This window comes from Ictidomys tridecemlineatus, unplaced genomic scaffold, assembly GCF_052094955.1.
Source record: "Ictidomys tridecemlineatus isolate mIctTri1 unplaced genomic scaffold, mIctTri1.hap1 Scaffold_642, whole genome shotgun sequence".
NCBI lineage: Eukaryota > Metazoa > Chordata > Mammalia > Rodentia > Sciuridae > Ictidomys > Ictidomys tridecemlineatus.
Genome location: NW_027524460.1, coordinates 56,112 through 75,565, shown reverse-complemented (window position 1 = coordinate 75,565; position 19,454 = coordinate 56,112). Strand labels below are relative to the sequence as shown.

Sequence of the window (19,454 nt, the reverse complement as noted above, 5' to 3'; positions counted from 1 at the left end):
ATGCAACTGCTAATTCTCATATTTAAAAAAAATTTTTGATTTGACTTTAAGTCAATATTCATAACTATGTGACATAAGATCTTGTGTTAAGTATACTATGAACACAAACCCAGATAAGTACTGTGTCCTTAAGAAGTCAGTAACTGATAATTACAAACCTTTGGTTAATTTTTCAATATGCTTCTGGAGCTCAATGTCCACATTAAAATGAACATATGTATCTTCTTTTCTTGAAGCCACAGGAGTATCTTGCACAGGAGTTAAATCTATGTCATTCAGATCTGGAGAAACAATTAAGTTTCTGCTTATGAGCATTCACATATACAGACGGAAAATATAGAAACTGCAAAGGTTACAGTTCCTAAAGAGGCATGGAAAGAGCTGAGAGGAGATTCTCAGGCTAAGAGATTCCTATTTGGTGTGAGCAAGTATGTGAGAGTTGTTAAAGTTCATGGGGTATGTGGAGATAAATGAATATAGACTGGATAGGAGACCTCATGAAGGGGACAAGGAAGCCTTTACATGGCCCAAGTGGACAAAACTTGATCTTCATAGTGAAGTGGTAGGAAGCCTTTACATGGCCAAGTGGACAAAACTTGATCTTCATAGTGAAGTGGTAAAAAGAACAAACATGTTTTTTTTTTTCATAGGGAATATCCCACTATATATTTCTATGCCAAAAAAATCTGGAGTATATAATTTGCCACAATGGAGCTCTGCCACCAATTTCTAACTTTGATCAAGTATATGACTTATTTAGAAAAGCCTTTAAACCTAACCTTATCATAATTTCCCTGTTAAGAACCAAAAATGGATGAGAACAGCCAACAAAAACCCTTTGGTTAATGAATAATTTTTCATATATATTATCTAAATTCTGGTTATACTGTTTACAACATACCCTGAATTTACAACAACCAGATGGCACGTTATATATAGTTTTAATTTTCCGGGTTTAAAAATCTCAGTTTAGTCAAATTCAACATGGACTCATTTAATAACTCCTCAGTGTTTATGTGTTATTCATTTATGTGTCTCAAAAAGCTCAAAAAACAATTTAGTACATTTAATAATTAAAAAAATATTTACATAAAAATATTTCAGTATAACATATGCAAAGGTAATTTAACATTTACAACATCATTAAATATTTTTGTGTTTTAAGTATACTTTCTCAATGAGTATGCAGTTTTATAAATGGCCTATCAAACAATGTAAATATTTTCCGGTACACTATATATTTGATAACTGGTAACCTCGGAATTTAAAAGTGTACCAGTATTAGTGCTGTGGATTATGTTCTTTAAATAAATGTTTTTCTTTGTGGTCATATTTTTCTTTTAATTAGCACTAATGAACCCATGGATCTGACTTTATTTCTGCAATTGATAAAAGTTCCTCCATTTAATTTCAGCACCGATCTGTTCCTTTGGTGCAAAACTACAGATTAAAATAAGCCGTTTGTACTAACTATAGTTATTTCTGTAAAATGGTATAATTTATTCCTTAATCACATCATCATCCCACGGGATTGCTTTCAGGGCATGGATGTTATGGTTGCACCCTACTTCCCTGTCCCCTGATTTTCATCTGCCTCTGTAGGATTCACCTAAGTAGATACCTCAGTAGCACAGGAAGAAGAAGGGGCTGAAGCAGGAGAGATGGGAAAATAGGAAATGGGGCTTTGTGGAGAGAAATGAATATAGACTGGATAGGAGAAGGTGAGGGGTGCTATTGTTAATCTATATCCTGAAGACTGTAGCTGCTGTTAAGGACAATGTGTATGTTTAGTCTGCACATTAGATGGAATCTGAAGAGCAAAAATCTATACAAACTCAAAAGCAAAAGTGAGTGTATAAGTAGGAAATATTTTTTGTAAGTCTTTCGAACTATGTTCTGTTATGATCTCTTCTAGGATTTTGCCTCATTATAGAATGCATTAAAGTAAGTTGTCACATATACAAGACCATCCCCTGTCAAAAACTTTGTCCCATATGAGAAAAAACATAATGCAATTTGCCAGTTATTTACCCTTTATACTAACTGTAATATAGGGATCGATGCACTGTCCAGTGTCTTTCAGACCAATTTTCTCAATCCTGATAGTGAGTAATGTCATTCCCGGTTCTGATGGCAACCTTGGTAATAAAGTACCTGGCAACAGAGAAACCTCAGTAAAAGTTAGCTCCACCAACAATTCAGAGTAAATACTTTGACAAACAGAAGATATAGCCTACCTCTTAGGAACTAGCTAGGCATTATGTATTTTTATTTCCGAAATTCATGAACATCTGATGTTATACTTTTTTAGAAAAATATTTAATTTTACACATAATATATCTGCATTTCCCAACCATAAATCACCTTTAAGCAGAAATAATCATTTCTATAATAATAGTATATAGTATGTATAATAAAAGTATGTTAAAAAGATTACTTGAGGAAGCCCAATTATACATAATTGTATAATATGCTCACATAATATTTATATTCCATATGTACTTCTATATTATACTCAGCATCTTAATATGAAGTGGTAGAACAAAGACGAGAAAAGCTTTTAAAATACTTGTTATACTGTTCTAAAGTCTGAGACATTTAATATCAGAGTTGATCAATACATTCTTCTCTTTAGTTACTCCTAATAAAGAAAATAATTTACAATTTGATATTTATGTTTTAATTTAACTATATAGTCTAACTTCTATTCTTCATTCTATTTTGTATGAGTTATTCTCTCAGAAATTAGTACTATAGAGACTGCCATATAAAATGGCCATTTGTATAACTGAACATTTTCCCCAAAACCAACTAAAATTTTTAAAACTAAAAACCTACCCAGAACAACATGACAACATTCACCCACCAAGGACATATGAAGGAAGAAATCAACTGTTCAGTATGTTCCCTTTTTTGAAACTAGCAATAGAGAACAGATGCAAATAAGCTGATTTTAATCAAGTATGTATACAGAACCTCAAAATACACTTAACAAAAGATTTTGGTTGATGTTTTTCAAGTTTCTATTCAACAATGTGTTATGCTACTTTTAATGATGAGTTATTTGAAATACATGAAGCAATAAACACACTACATTTGAAAATACACATTTGATTGATGGCAAATGTGGCTTGAGAAAATTTTGGGAGGTGATGGGAATGTTCTCAACTTGTATAGTGATGACAGATGCAAAACTCTATAGAGGTGTCAAAAATCGATGAATTTTATACTTACAGAAGGGAAATGTTATGAAATGCAAATTATACCTCAACAGTGCTGTTAAAAATGTATTACTTTCTAATTTAAACAAATATGAAGACAATACAGACAAATGCAATAATGGGAAGGCCTGGAGGCTGCAGTCCACTGTTGCATTAACAAACCTAAATGGGCTCAGGCTGATATCATTAAATATATACATAATACCTTTTATGCATCTTCTTTGATTGACAAATGAGGGTACTTTTAGAAGAGGGGCTTGTACCTGGACATCTGGGATGAACTTCAGAGAGTTAAAAAACACCTCTGAAATTTTACGAAAAATGTGAATATGTATACATTTATATTTATATACATACATATTCACATGTATGTATATCATATATGAATTTTTCTGCAGAAAAGTTCATTCTATTATGTAGTACATGGCTGTATAAATATGCTACAGTTTATGTACACATTCTTGTGTTGATAGACATTTGAATTACTTCAAGTGTTTGGATATAGTTAACAAGGCTATAATAAATACTCTTCTGAACATCTTCTGGTTCCCATAAGCACCCATTTCTGAAACAGAGGAATCACTAAGTCACCTGGCATGTTACCTCCATACCTACTATGTAATGACAATCCATTTCCCAAGGTGGTTGTGCCAATTTTTATTCCTAGCCCAAGTGCAGTAGTGTTCCCATTGCTCCACATCCTCACTAGGTACTGTTTTCTCAGATTCTTCATGTTAGCCAATTTTGGTATAAAGAAATCAATCATTTGAATTTGCATTCCTCTGAAGATTAATAAGGTTGAGCACCTTTTAGAATAAATCAAATATATGATTTCCTCTTTTCTGAAGTGTGTTCAATTATTTTGCTCGATTTTTTATTGAGATATCTATCTTATTGAGCTGTAGGAGGTCTCTATTATTTTGCTGGACAAATGTTTTACAAATAGCTTCTTAGTACTTTTCCTTTATAAAGACTTTTTGTTGAAGTAGAGCATATACATTTTAAAATGTACAAATTGTTAGTACAGTTTGCTGAACTTCCACAAAGTTAATACACCTGTATAACTAGTATCAGATCTAGGAAAGATATGATCAGCCTCCTGGGAGTGTCCTTCCCCCCACCATATCCAATTCACTCTTCCAAAAGATAGCAACCATTGCTAACTTCTAACACCAAGTATTAGTTTTGAATGTTAAGAATGACTTTTCTCTGCCATGGTGTCTTCTGATTATGATAAATACTTACTGCTAGTAATATCAAATTTCTTAATATCTTCCTTTACTATCAGTGCTTTTTATGTCATATTTAAGACAACTTACCCCACTCCAAAATCATAAAGGTATTATCTTGAAAGCATTTTATTGTTTTGCCATTCACACTTAATTCCATATGTCACACAGAATTATTGACTACAGTGTATAGTAGGGGCTTTAATTTCATTCAATTTCACATAAATACTCAATTGTCTCAGCACTACTCATTAAAAAGACTGACATTTTCCACCACTGATCTGCAGTCCCACTTCAATCATAAATCATGTGGCAATCACTTTCTGAGTTTTCTATTCTGTCTTACCGGACTGTTTATCCTCTTACCACTAATACAGTATCTTCATTCTATAGCTGCAATAAAAATTCAGATGAGTTTCAGAAAGAGTCTATCTTTATAAACTGCTTCTTCTAATTTATGAACTAGTATATATCTTTACATTTTAAAAATCATTACAATTATTTAATAGAATTTTATTTGACCTAAAAGCCTTCAGAAATAAAGACCTAGAGATCCAGGGAAAACTCCTGTTTTTATGTTTATGTTCCATGAAGAATGGATGGCCATGTAGAAATGACTGGAAAAGGGGGTGTGAGCTAATGGTAAAAGGCTGCCAGGGTCCCAGCAAGCCCTGTCTGGTCATCTTCTTGGCCTTCTTTCCTTCTGGACCTAAGGCAGGTCCTGTCTGGAATGAGGGTTTTTAAGAGAGGGGGGAAGGGAGGGTAGGGGGACAGGAAGGGAATAGCAGGGAAGGAAGGAAAGAGAGAGGGAGAGAGAGAGAGGAGAGAGAGAGAGAGAGAGAGAGAGAGAGAGAGAGAGAGAGAGAGAGAGAGAGAGCACTTTCTAGGTTTTATGACTGGCTTTGGGAGAGAAGGGTGAACGGACAGGAGGGCAGGAGGAGAGCAAAGGCTTTGCTGCTGAGCTTGCTTTTGAGATTCCAATCTCCTTCAGTTAGAAGTTCTCAGCAGGCCAAACCCCACCCTTTGGGTTATCATATTCTGATCTGACCCTGCCCAACTTCCCCCTCTCCCTCCCTCCTCCTCCTTTTCTCCTTTTAAGAAGGGAATGTGTAGATCTTTCCATCTTTTAAGATCTTCTTTGATTTCTCTCTTTAGGGTTCTGTAGTTTTATTGTATAGATCTTTGACTTCTTTAATTGATTCTCAAGTATCATTTTTTTGAGGTTATTGTGAATGGAGTAGTTTTCCTCATTTCCTTCTCAGAGGCTTTGTCACTGATATACAGAAATGCCTTTGATTTATGGGTGTTGATTTATATCCTGCTCCTTTGCTGAATTCATTTACTATTTCTGGAAAGATCTACCTTGCTCTTGGATAGGCAGAATTAATATGATCAAAATGACCAAACTACCAAAAGCACTATATAGATTTAATGCAATTCCAATCAAAATCTCAATGGCATTCCTCATAGAAATAGAAAAGGCAATAATGAAATTCATCTGGAAAAATAAGAGACCAAGAATTGCTAAAGAAATCCTTAGCAGGAAGAGTGAAGCAGGGAGTATCACTATATGAGACCTTAAACTCTACTACAGAGCAATAGTAACAAAAACAGCTTGGTTTTGGCACTAAAACAGACTGGTAGACCAATGGTACAGAATAGAGGACACAGAGACTAACCCACAAAATTACAATCATCTTATTTTAGACAAAGGTGCCAAAAACATGCACTGGAGAAAAGATAGCATTTTCAACAAATGGTGCTGGGAAAACTGGAAATCCATATGCAACAAAATGGAATTAAACTCATAAATCTCACCATGCACAAAACTTAACTCAAAATGGATCAAGGACCTAGGAATTAAGCCAGAGACTCTTCGTCTAACAGAAGAAAAAAGTAGGCCCTAATCTTCATCATGTGGGTTAGGCCTCAACTTCCTTAATAAGACTCCTATGGCACAAGAATTAAAACCAGGAATCAATAAATGGGATGGATTCAAACTAAAAAGTTTTTTTTCTCAGCAAAAGAAAACAATCCGTGAGGTGAACAGAGAGCCTACATCTGGGAGAAAATTTTTACCCCTCACACATCAGATAGAGCACTAATCTCTAGGGTATATAAAGAACTCAAAAAGCTAAGCACTGAAAAAACAAGTAACCCAATCAAAAAATGGGCCATGGACTTGAACAAACACTTCTCAGAAGAGGATATACAATCAATCAACAAATATATGAAAAAAATTTCAACATCTCTAGCAATCAGAGAAATGCAAATCAAAACTAAGATACAACTCCAGTCAGAATGGCAGCTATTATGAAGACAAACAACAATAAGTATTGGAGAGGATGTGGGGAAAAAGGTACACTCATACATTGCTGGTGGGACTACAAATTGGTGCAGCCAATCTGGAAAGCAGTATGGAGATTCCTTGGAAATCTGGGAATGGAACCACCATTTGACCAAGCTATTCCTCTCCTTGGACTATACCCAAAGGACTTAAAAACAACATACTACAGGGACACAGCCACATCAATGTTTATAGCAGCACAATTCACAATAGCTAAACTGTGGAGCCAACCTACATGCCCTTCAGTGGATGAATGGATTTTTAAAAATGTGGCATATATACACTATGAACGTTTTTTAAAGAGAATAAAATTATGGCATTTGCAGGTAAATGGATGGCATTGGAGAAGATAACGCTAAGTGAAGTTAGTCAATCCCCAAAAAACAAATGCCAAATGTTTTCTCTGATATAAGGAGGCTGACTCATAATAGGGTAGGGAAGAGGAACATGGGATGAATAGATGGATTTTAGATAGGGAAGAGGGGAGTGAGGGAAAGGGAGGAGGCAGGGGATTAGCCTCCTAATGAATGTGGAATGAATGTGATGGACATCATTATCCAAAGTACATGTCTGAAGACACATATTGGATGTCAACCTACTTTATATACAAACAGAAATATGAAAAATTGTGGTATATATGTGTAATAAGAATTGTAATGCAAAAAAACAAGTATATGTATAACGTGAATTGGCATGAACATACTTTATACAAAGATAAAAAAAGTGCTCTATATGTGTAATAAGAATTGTAATACACTCCATTGTCGTGTATTTAAAAAAAATAAAATCAATAAAAGAAAAAGAAGGGAATGGGGAGTGGGTAGGGAAAAACTGTGGAATGAAACCAAATTAACTTTTCAATGCACATATGTGAATATACTATAATGAAACTCATCATTTTGAATATCTATAACATACTAATTTTAAAAAATGTAAATAAATAGATCAGTAAAGTAGATGAAAGGGAACAGTGGGAGGGAGGATGGGGAGGGTGAAGGGACTTAATTGGAGCAAATTATATCCCATGCATTTATAATTAGTCCAAATGAATCTAATGTCAAGAATAACTATTATGAACAAATGAAAAAAAGAATAATGACTTCACTGTTTTTATAAAATGCATTCTCATAAACAATTCAATTGAGAGAAATGAAAAAAGTAAAAGAGAATGTACAATTCAACATCTCACCAACCATAACAATTATTAAGTCACTCTTCCATCTTTTTCCCTAATTTCAAGATTGCTCCAGTTTCCTTTTCCTTTTGATATTCTTTTATTTCTTTCAATAAAGGTTTATTTTCTACATAAAATTCTTATATTTCTTTTGTTGAATTTATAATAAGGTCCTTGATATTATTTAATACTACTATAAATATTATAATAGTTCATTTTCTAAGCAATTATTACTTGTTTGAGATAAAATTGATTTGTCTGTACAGATTTTCTATCCAGGAACCACATTATCTTATTAATGAGTTATGAATAGGTTTTTTGCATATATTCTCTATATATTCATAAATGTGCAAATAAAGAACATCCCCCCTTTTATATTTCATTTTCTTGTCCTAGTGCAGTAGCTAGAGCTTCCAAAACAATGCTGATGAAAAGAAGTAATAGACACTCTTGTTTTGTTCAAATTCATCATTAAACGATTTTGGGCTGTAAATGTCATGTAGCCATGTTTTATCAGGTTAAGGATGTTTTTCTGTTCTTTGACAAGAATTGTTTAAAATCAAGGCTGTATTTCAAACTTAACTGAAAACTTTTTCTGCATTGTTGACAACTTTATGAAATCTTTCCCCTTAATCTGCTAATGTGAACTACCTTGATAAATTCTGCTAACAATAATTTGAAAAATCACTCATTAGTTCATGGAGATTTTCTGAATTATTTTCTACAGCATCCTATGTTTATTCAGTCAATCTTCATATGGCAGTTACTTTATTTCTAACTTTTTATCATTATAAAAAACACCTAAACAGAGAATCTTGTGTATATGCAAATGTTTCCTCCTCTTTTTCCTGTATTTTGGGGGTGCATCTTCAAAGTAAATTCTCAGGAATGGGATTGCTAAGGAAAAAATATGTACTTATATGTTGTTAGAGAATGCTCAATTCCCCTCCAAAGGAACCTCACCATTTTTCTGTTCCCACCAGTGATTAATAAGTACCTATTTCCCCTAAGACTCACCAACAGTAGCTTTAATTTCTGTTTTTTATTAAAAATAAAGTTGAGTATCTTTTTATGTTTAACGGATGTTTTTTAAATGTGTGTGTGTGTGTGTGTGTGTGTGTGTGTGTGTGTGTGCACGCTCGTGCGCTCGCTCATATTGTCTGTTCCTCTCATGTATTCTGCTTTGGTTATTACAATTAAAATTTTTCTTTATATATTAAGAATGTTGGGTTGGGATGTAGCTCAGTGGCAAAGTGTCTGCCTTGCATTTGCAAAATACTGGATTCAAACCCCAGTTCTAAAAAAGACAAAAAAAGAACCCACCCCACCCCACCCCCCAAAACCCCCAAGAATGTTACTTCTTTTATGTATTACCTCTTTACTACCTTTTTTGACATTCAAAAGATGATTGCTTTACAACTTTCAAAGTCTTTTTGATGTTAAGATTATTTTTTTCCAAGTTGATATTAAACTTGTTGTTACTTTGGGGTGAGTCAATTTTATAACCTGTCATCATCTAGGTCTTTCAGTTGAAATGGTAGGGCTGATGCTACATTCCTTACCAACAATCTTTTTGCCTGAGACTACACAGTAAGGTTTAATGTAATCATTATGCTTCGAATAATTTAATATGGAGGCAGTGATTTCAAGTCTGAATTTCTTGTTTAATTCAAGGTAGAATAGCAAACATTGTGTTCCATTATGAAGGAAGCTGAGTGTAATTAAGATCATAGATTACATAGAAAGGTGCCTATTTAAGGTGTTTCAGAATGGTCTATGATGTGCTCTCTCTCTCTGCATGGTCAACTCCTACATACTCAGTGAGTCCTAAATCTGGCTAGATTTATTGAATTCCCTCAGCCCTTCTTTTTTGCCAACCTATGACATTGGTGCACATCTCTAATCATAATCATGTGCTTTTGGCTCTGTCTTGCTGACTACACAATAAGCATCCTGAAAGGTGTGGGAACTGTTCCTTTTGTAGTATGCACAAGGAATAAACAGATCTTTGTTGAAGAAATATTTTATTGAATGAATGACTGAATTTTCAGTTCTAGAGGTTATCATGCTCTAGTAAACAAATGGCTAGAGAATCTATATCAATGAGTGAAGAAATAATAAACATAAAAGAAGATCAAATGCTAAAATAATACCATACCATCTATATGCATGTTTTTGCATCAAAGATAAAACCATGATAGTTGTAAATTGAGCCAATGCATTAAAAGGAAGATTTCTAAGTGAAGAATTAACATATCCAATTACATAGTGTAATATGAGAACAAGTCAACTACATTCATAAAATTCGAAGACTAACAAGGATAAGAAAGAAATCACTACACACAATCCAGTGTAAACTGTGCTATTCCAGCTAGATCATCTGCTCTCAGATCTAGAGCAAAGATTAGAAGAAATGTTCTTCCACATGGAATTGCTATGTAAATAAGAAATAGCTAACACTTGTGAGTATTTGTGATGTGCCACATACTATCCTAATCCTCTCATCTAATCCTCACAACAATAGTTTAGTTCTATTTTTCAGAGGTGAAAAGTGAGGCATAGAAAAACAAATTATCCATAATCACACAGAAGTTTGGCTACAGAGTCCATGCTTTTAACCATCATGTGTCATTTTAACATCTTTATTTTAATTGTCCCTAAAGCCTTAAAAGGAACTGCAGGAGAACCTCCCCATCTCAAGCTTCTGCAAAGTTCCTTTTGCCATGTAAACATAACAGTCACAGGTTCCCAGGATTAGAATATAGACATTTTTGTGAGGCCACTATTTATGCCTCATACTTTTAAATATGGAAAATTCTAAATGGCTACAGCTGTCCAAACCAAGTTTTCAATAACATCCCATGGATGTTATTGAGCTGTCACTAAGAACTCCAAGTAAGGGAGTGATTAAAAAAGAGTAACATTTGAACTTTGTACACTGGGCAATGCACATTCACAGGAATGGACAGAGACTGAGCAGCCCAGATAGCAATATGATAGGTCTTTAACACTCATATAGCAGTGAGCAGCAGGACTGTGTTCATTTGGTTAATTCCACTTTCAGTTTTTACTGCAAGACAAAGGAAGCCATTGATAGCTGGTGAGCCCCAAGTTGTACTGAACACAGAAAGCATGTCTTTTTCTGACTTATCTGCCCCCAACCACCTCTTATGCACCAACCAGAGCAAGCATGCTCTCACTGGTGTCAAAAAGAGTTGGAAGGAATTACTCAATTCAGTGTGATTTTCTGCGAGAGGAAGATTCTAAGCCTAAACCTAAAGACAACTCTGATAAAGTAATGACAATGAATTAGAAGGTTTGGAACCATTTTACCACACTACTGTAATAGGGGATACCAAAAAGTCCATCTTGTTGATGGAAACTGTTTATTAACAGGTGGTACTTGGGTAAAAACTCAAGTTGTTCTATTTCATTGTGCTTCATCTGTGGAAAACAATTTGTGAAGGTAGCTATGGATCCCCCAAATGGCTGTTTGTTAAACATAGACAAGTTCCCTCAAGAATGTTTTAAAAACTGTGTAAAAGCGTCTGACCTAGCCAAGAATGTTACAGCCACTGCCACTGTGGAGAGGAAAGGGAATTGTGCAAGTAAGGCCTCGGCCTCTGCTGGTCACCCCACAGCACTGACACAGACCAAGCAATGAAGCACCACTCTACCTGCAACAGGTACAGAAAAACAATGGGAGAACATCTGAAGCCCCCCACCCCCTGCCCATAACTTCTTTGTTCCAAGAGGATGCTGAGAAAAATGAAGGTCTAAGTATCAAGTAGGATGGCCATAGAGATCATGGAGAATCAGACAATGAAAGGACCACCAGCCTGAGGATGAGTCTGGAGTGACATGGATATGAAGGTCAATGGGATCCTTAAGACCCTGTCCTCACATGCAGAAGAGGAAGTCATTCTTTTCTTTCAACTTTTTTATTTTTGCTTTTTAAAAATTTCTATTGTTTATATCTCATATCATACTATAAGGACAATTTCTAGTCCAAAATTGGAAATGGCATGACAGTCTTCATTCCAAAATAGTACATCATTTTCTAGGTCAGAACATTAAAAGAGGAAAATTACCAAAGATTATATTTTTTAAAACACTGATTTGAATTTGCTTTTTACATGATATTGTACAAATGTTTGTCACAGGCATTTACTTCAATAAGAGGTGAGTCAGTCTTCATTTTGCCTTGGTGCTTGGTAAATTAAATGTCATGAATAAGGAGTACAAAATTTGTTGTCCATACTTTTAGGACAGAGATGAACCTGATATCTAAAATGTAAACTAAGCATTATCATATGTGTGTGATTATATATTTATGTCTTCTTTGTTTTAGATTTATCATACTTGTAATTAAATTCAGATGTTTGATACTACAAATTCAAAGTCTGTCACACACATTTTTTAAGTGCACATTTCTTTGTAATTTTAAAATCCAATAAAAATGATATATATAAAATAATATTTTCTATTATTTTGGGATAATTTTAACATAATTTAAAATAATGGTATTATCAAATCATTATTTGGTCATAACATTTTGTAAATGGCACAAAACATGAAATGGGTCTTAAAAATCTAGCAAGAGAAAAATTTTGCAATTTGTACTGCACATCTGCAATTTGTACACACATACAAATTGTGTGAAAATATGAAAACACATGCACAATTTCTTTTGGTTGGTAACTGATTAGTAGTTGAGAAACTGGTCCAACCTTTCAAGATAAAGAGTAAAATCATAAGAAGTTTGTTCACTTTGAAATTATATTAAAAGTTTGATAAAAATCTTAGGGGTCATTAGCATTCAAATAATAATATTTCTAGGTCTGTGAAAAATTATACCTGATTAAAGTTGTTTGTATATAAGTTATATGAATATATTCTTGTTTTTATTTTCTTTATTGACTGGTACTAGAAATATGTATTTTTCTGTGTTCAGAAATATGTGATTTGGATAATGGCTGAATTCTTAAGTGTAACCATCATATCTGGAAAAAATAATAAATACTCTCACAAAACCTAAGATGAATCAGTGGGTATATGCTTCATACACAGATGCCATTTAGCATGCAAGGAAGAGTTACTACAGGTGTTGGGTTAAAAATTTGAGTGGCCAGAGGACTTTCAAGACAAAGCAGGCCAGATGTTGCTTAGAGCCTTGATGAAGAGCATACTCAATAGAAATTTCCTATAAACCAATTTCTGCAAAGCTCTGGAGAAAACCTTTTGACTTCAAGTGACAAGATTCATGGATTAAAAAAAACTTAGCCAGACTTAGTGGTGCATGCCTGTAATCCCAGGAACTTGGCAAGTTAAGGCAGGAGAGGCCAGCCTGGGCAACTTAGCAAAACCCTGTTTCAAAATAAAAAAAAAATAAGTCAAAGAGCTGGGGATGTAGCTATGTGGTAGAGCACCCCAGACTTCAATCCCCAGTACTACAAACAAACAAGACAAATTATAAAAAAGAAATCTTAAAATGTTTCCAAAACTGCTTGAGAGTAATAGAATATTAACAAGCCTTAAAACTATTGAAAAATAGCTAGGAGAACTTCCAGATAACATTGAATGGTATTTTCCTTTCCTTTCAATATAAGTACATGACTGGATAAGGGACTCTGGCTCTGACTGTTCGGCTCAGTCTGAGAATTTGAGACTTTGAGAGAAAGGAAGTGCACGGAGAGCCAGAGTTTAACTGCACACTTTGGTAGTATTTACTGCTTAACCCTAAATATATTCTGAAATTCTGTGAAATAAGGATGCCCTAATATTCATGGAACAGCAATGAATATTTTGTTGCAGTTTTCAACTTCCTATATGCATGAGTAAGAAAAACACTGCACTTTAGCTGAAAATGAAATCCATATTTGCTTAACTCTCAAGTTCAACTCAGAATTGAATATTTATGCAGGAAAGAAACAAGTACAGGCTTGATATTAAAGAAGTAAGATTCACTCTTCATTTTGAGTTTCAAAAAACAGTTTTTGTACATATCTAAGACTATATAAAAGATGAATAACCAATACAAATTTAGAATAATGTTGAGATTGCTAGGCTTATGTTTAGGTCACTCAGAAATGTTTTTTTAAATTTTGTCTAAAATTGTGTCATGGCTATTTGTGCATGTGGTACTAGGAAACAAATGTAGGGCTTCACACAGGTGAGGCAAGCACCCTACCACTGAGCTACATCCCTAGTTCTTTCTATTTTGAGACAAAGTCTCTCTAAGTTGCCCCCACTGGCCTCAAACTTGCAATCCTCCTGCCTCAATTTCTTAAGTAGCTAGGATTATAAGCATATAATCCTGATCAGCTATTTTTTTTATTTGTATTACTTTGGTTTATCATTTAGAAGCTTTAATATTCAAAATGATAAATAAGTTTTCAGGTAATAAATAATAGGTTATAAATTTATATCCTCTATTTAAATGAAATCTACTGAGATTACCTTAAGAAAATTAAACTACTATTTGTACTTAAGCCAGTTAGTGTTTAAAGCAGTACACAAAAGTTACTGTTTGTCTTATGAGAATTGAAGGCTTTGAAAATGATATTAATGTCAAAGAAAGGTTTAACAATTTTTTATTCTTTTCAAGAACGGTTGGATAAAAATTCATTTTTAATTTTAAATGGGAATAAACTACTCTTGGTCATACCATAGTCATATATTATACTTCATCTCATTAGCTTAACAGTAGTAGTGTTTAGCATGTGTGTTTGTCAAAACTCATAAAGCTGCACACTAAAAAAAGATGCCTTTTATATATGTAAGGGACACCTTAATCAATATTTTTTCAAAAGATCATAATAAGCTAGATGCTATGGCACAAGCCTGTAATCCAGGTGACTTGGGAGGCTGAGGCAGGAGGATCCCAAGTTTAAGACTAATCTCAGCAACTCAGTGAGGCCCTCAGCAACTAAGTGAAATCCTGTCTCAAAATGAAAAATAAAAAGGGCTGAGGATGTGGCTCACTGGTAAAGTACCCCTGTGTTAAATCCTCAGTACCAAAAAAAAAAATACAACAAACTTACAATTATATAAATTACATAAAATAAAGATAATAAAAATGTTATAATTCTTAGGAGCACCCTGCCATGATAATATAGACACAACAGCCTTATCATGAATGAAATCTTGGATGTCCACAGTATAACAATTTTCCCCATTCTACAATTAAGTTAAAGGTCAAATTGTCCTTCAATGACATTTTTAATTTTATAATGACACAGGCCCTGGAAAATATGATCGAAAATCAAATATAGCCAATTGAACTATATGTACTCTTTCTTACTTTGAGGAAAATAATTCAGGGAATAGAAAGGTTTAGTGAGCTTTCTGTATCTCTGAAATAAAATACCAAAATGCTATATCAGAATACAAAAATCTAATTACTTTGGGCTTAATCTTTCATAGCAAATAGACTTAATTTACAGAGTTTCTTTTCAACTCAGCAACCTGAAACCCATAAAGACCTTAATCTGTCCATTTCATGACTTACATCATCTGCTTCAAGGATCTTGTTTGCTACAGAAGTATAGCTAGTGAACAAATAATCAAACCAGAAATTTATAGAACTGGAATCTATTTCAAGTACAGCATGTGGTTTGAAAAGGAAATAAAAAATACAGAAAAATTTTAGCAAATTTATTTACCTCATCATCTCAGCAATCTTGAAATTTCCTACAAATATGACAAGTAAAATATAGCTCTTTCTTCATAAGGACAAACAGATTGGAAATAATTACCTTGTATCAAAGAAACACTAACAATAACATTTTATAGTGACTGTAATTTTTCCAATAACCCTATGGTGTAGGACTGTTAGCACCATTTAGAAGTGATAATGAAAATACAGTAGCCACCACTACCCCAGCAAATGAAAAGTATCATGCCAAATGCTTTGTATGTGGTGCCTTAATTTTCATTGTAACCCTATGAATTAGGCATTGTCAACATCTCCTTTTATAAAGAAAAAAGTACAGTCACTCAACTACTGATTGGCAGATGTTAGACTCAAAAGCGCAGGTATCTTGTTTGTCTAAGCCTATACTGTTTATATTTCAAACGTCTTCTACCAAAGAGTATTTAAATTACTGGAATATGACTTTAATTATGAAGTTTTCTGGATGATATGTATATTATATTTAATTATACCATAAAGCATAAAAAATGCATCACAATAGTACAGTGTTATTTCCACACTTCCAAAAAATGAACTAGTTCATCAGAAGTAAAAACTGTGCACTGTATAAGAACAGAAGAAATTATAGAAGTGGAAGAGGCAAAAAATTCACTCAGGGTGCTTGACTAGGGTATTTTACAACCTTGTCAAATCTTCCACAAATAAAAAGAACTTGCTATGTATTCTTTATTTCCCTGTTAAGGGCAACTGTATAGTATCTGTTCCTCCAGGTCCAGGTTTCACAATCATGTATGATTATTTAAAGAACAGCTAGATATATAAAGAAAAGAATTAACATAGCAAACAGTTACTCTAGAAAGCCTACTTACAATGTTGGTCCATGGCTAGCATCTGGGAACCTGGATTTCAGCAGGATTCCCATCATGCCCTGTTAAGAAGATCACTGTGCCTAAACCGTCCATGCAAACAATATGGTTTGTGCTGAACACTTGCTTTCTTCCTGGAGTCTTTAGTTTTGGTTCATGCTAACCCCAATAAGTGTCTTGTGCACTGAATCTCTACAGTGTTTCCCCAATAGACAATATTTTTCATTTTACAGGTGTGAAATAATGTTGAGAGAATCAAGTACATATTTGACTCTGCTGGGAGAGGACTCTTAGAAGTTTGGTTTCCTCTGGAATTTGCCTGTGTGCTTTTACCCTTTGCTAATTTTGTTCTTGTGTTTTCTTGTTGTAATGACTCAGAATACAACTGTGAGTACAGCTATATGCTGAGTCCTGTGGGTCTTCCTAGCCAATCACTAAACCCGGGATGTTTTGAGGATCCCTGACACAAATAGTAAGATACTTTCACAATAAACCATTAGCTACTGCTATCAGAATGGCCATGATAATTTGCTTAAGATTGGCAAACCTGGAGATGTTTTACCCGCCACTAACAAGTACAAAAGTAAGTTCCAAACACCTGACCTTGAATTATATAATGTACATTTTTTGTACCCACCAGGCACTCTAGCAGGAAAAGAATCAGGAGACCCTGCTCCAGCACCACCTTCTTCTTCATCTTCTTCAAATTCCAAATGCTCTTCCTCACCAGGGGCTGAAATTCTCCTATATAAAAAAGGACAGAAAAATTAGTGAGCTACTCCACTTAATACACCAGCTAACCCTCATAGCCACTAACTTCCCAGATAAGATGCTGATTATTAGGTTAATGTTGATATAAATGTCAATGTCAATCATCTCATTGCTACCAATGGTATCAGCCATATCACCAATACCAAATTTGATAGGGAAAAAATACAGAAATATTTGAAAAACAGGCATAAAATAGATAATAAAATCAGAAGATAAAATATGGATGCTTATTTATTTACCTTAATGGGACAGGCTGAACATCAAATGGAAATTCTTTATTATATGTGAGAATATTCTTTAGGACTAGAAAAAATACATAGACCAACATTAGACTTATATCATAATCTTAGACTTATATATTAGTTAGTCTTATATGTTATATCTTAAATTGATACTTTTAATCATATTTTATAGTGTATTAACCACACATTAATATATGTATTTTAAATTCAGAGCTTCACTATCATTTCAAGACTCTGCAATTGACTACTGAATGTCATAGCAAAATAAAAATGTCCATTGTGGACTGCAGGTACCAGTATTTTCAGAGTACTGTAAGATCTCCAAGGAAAGTCTCAGAGCCCTCATAGAAAATGAACCATAAAATAGTTCTCCAATGTACAAGGTCCTAGGTGATATGAGGTACCAGTGAAAGAGAATACCTCTTCTCCTGAAGTATTTTAATTAAAAGATTGATACTGAAGATGACTAATTAAAGAGAAATAGATAATCACATCTTATTCTTTATCCTCAGTAGATTTTCCTCAATACTTATCACACTGGTAAGGTTTGTAGAAGCAAGGTTATAATTCTAATATTCCTTTTATGATGAAATTTATTGTATATGTGTAAATACATATATACATGCATATATATATATTTTTTACACGTGTGTACACACACATACACATACACACACACACACACACACACAGCAGACTTTCTCCTCAGGGAAGTCATCAAACAACATAATGCTATTACCTCTTGTGTCCTGGTTGATTACTTTCTGGCATGTAAGCCTACAGACAGATGTTCTACAATTCTATCTGTATCTGGAAAAGTATTTTATGAAATTTATTGTTTCATTCCCCAATTTATGGGTTCCTAGTGACTACCTGCAATTATTTCAAGGTGAATATTTAGCATTATTAATTGTGCAACCCATGGTTTTTACTCTAATTACTCAGACTTTAATTTTGGAGTCTTGCAGATTTGAGTTAAAAGGAGTATGGCATATTGGATTCCTAAATAAGGAAATTCAAAAAGAACAGGTTGTAATTACATAACTTATTCCAATAGGAGTCAATCATCCAGTGAGAAAAAAGTTGGAAACTTGTACCTAGATTCTCATTACTCACTCTTATTCTCTCTCCCTTTAGCTCTTCCTCATCCTTTATCTCTTTCTTCATCTCAATAAATGCATACCGAGTACTCACAATGTTCCAATCACTGTTTTAGGTGCTAAAGATACACATAGTTATCAAGAACTCATATCTGGACCTTAGACCTTACTAAGGAAAAGTAGACAATAAATATGCCAACAAATAAACAAGATAATGTAAGATTGATTAGTGGTATGAAGGATACAAACAGGATGCTGTGTAAAAGCAGAGAGAACTTGGTGGAGTAGCTAAGGTAGACAGGGTGCCTTTCAAAACTATACTGTAAGAAGACATTTGAGCCAAGACCTGAGATGAGAGGAATCATCCACAAGTGGCTCTAGCATAAGGGCTTCCCAGGTATTAGAGAACAGGCTGGAGCAACAACAAAGGTTCCAAGTAGGAAACAGTTTGTCTTATTCAAGGCACAGAAAGGACTGTGGGAACTTAAGTCTGACAAGCAAAGGGGAAGCAGCAGGAGATCAAAGTAGAAGGTTTAGATCAAAACCTAGCCCTACAATTACAACAATAACTTCAACATTTACATAAATACTCTAATCTTCCCAGTTCTAAAATGAGAATGCTACTTCCTTTACAGGCTAATGAGAGAATTACAGCCTAAATAAATTTATACAAAATGGCAAGGGAAAATCTAAAATGGACATTCACTCTCTCCATGACCTTCTTGATCTAGTTGACTAGAATCCTAATATTTCTTATCTCACTAAGAAGTACTGTTTATTTTTTAATATAAGAACATCTTTTCTATACTTCTGCATGATCATTGTTACTAAACTGTTAAATGAACTCAAT

General features: G+C 34.0%; 1 protein-coding gene across 1 annotated transcript; it reads right to left on the bottom strand.

The window, feature by feature from the left end:
* Positions 1-20: 20 nt before the first annotated feature.
* On the bottom strand, positions 21-17,590 carry LOC144374347 (axin interactor, dorsalization-associated protein-like). Its single transcript, XM_078037203.1, has 4 exons — positions 17,502-17,590; positions 17,129-17,235; positions 2,032-2,154; positions 21-281 (listed from the first exon to the last, which is right to left on the bottom strand). Exons 1-4 carry the CDS (start codon positions 17,588-17,590, stop codon positions 151-153), a joined length of 450 nt encoding a protein of 149 aa, XP_077893329.1. The 3' UTR covers positions 21-150.
* Positions 17,591-19,454: the final 1,864 nt, after the last annotated feature.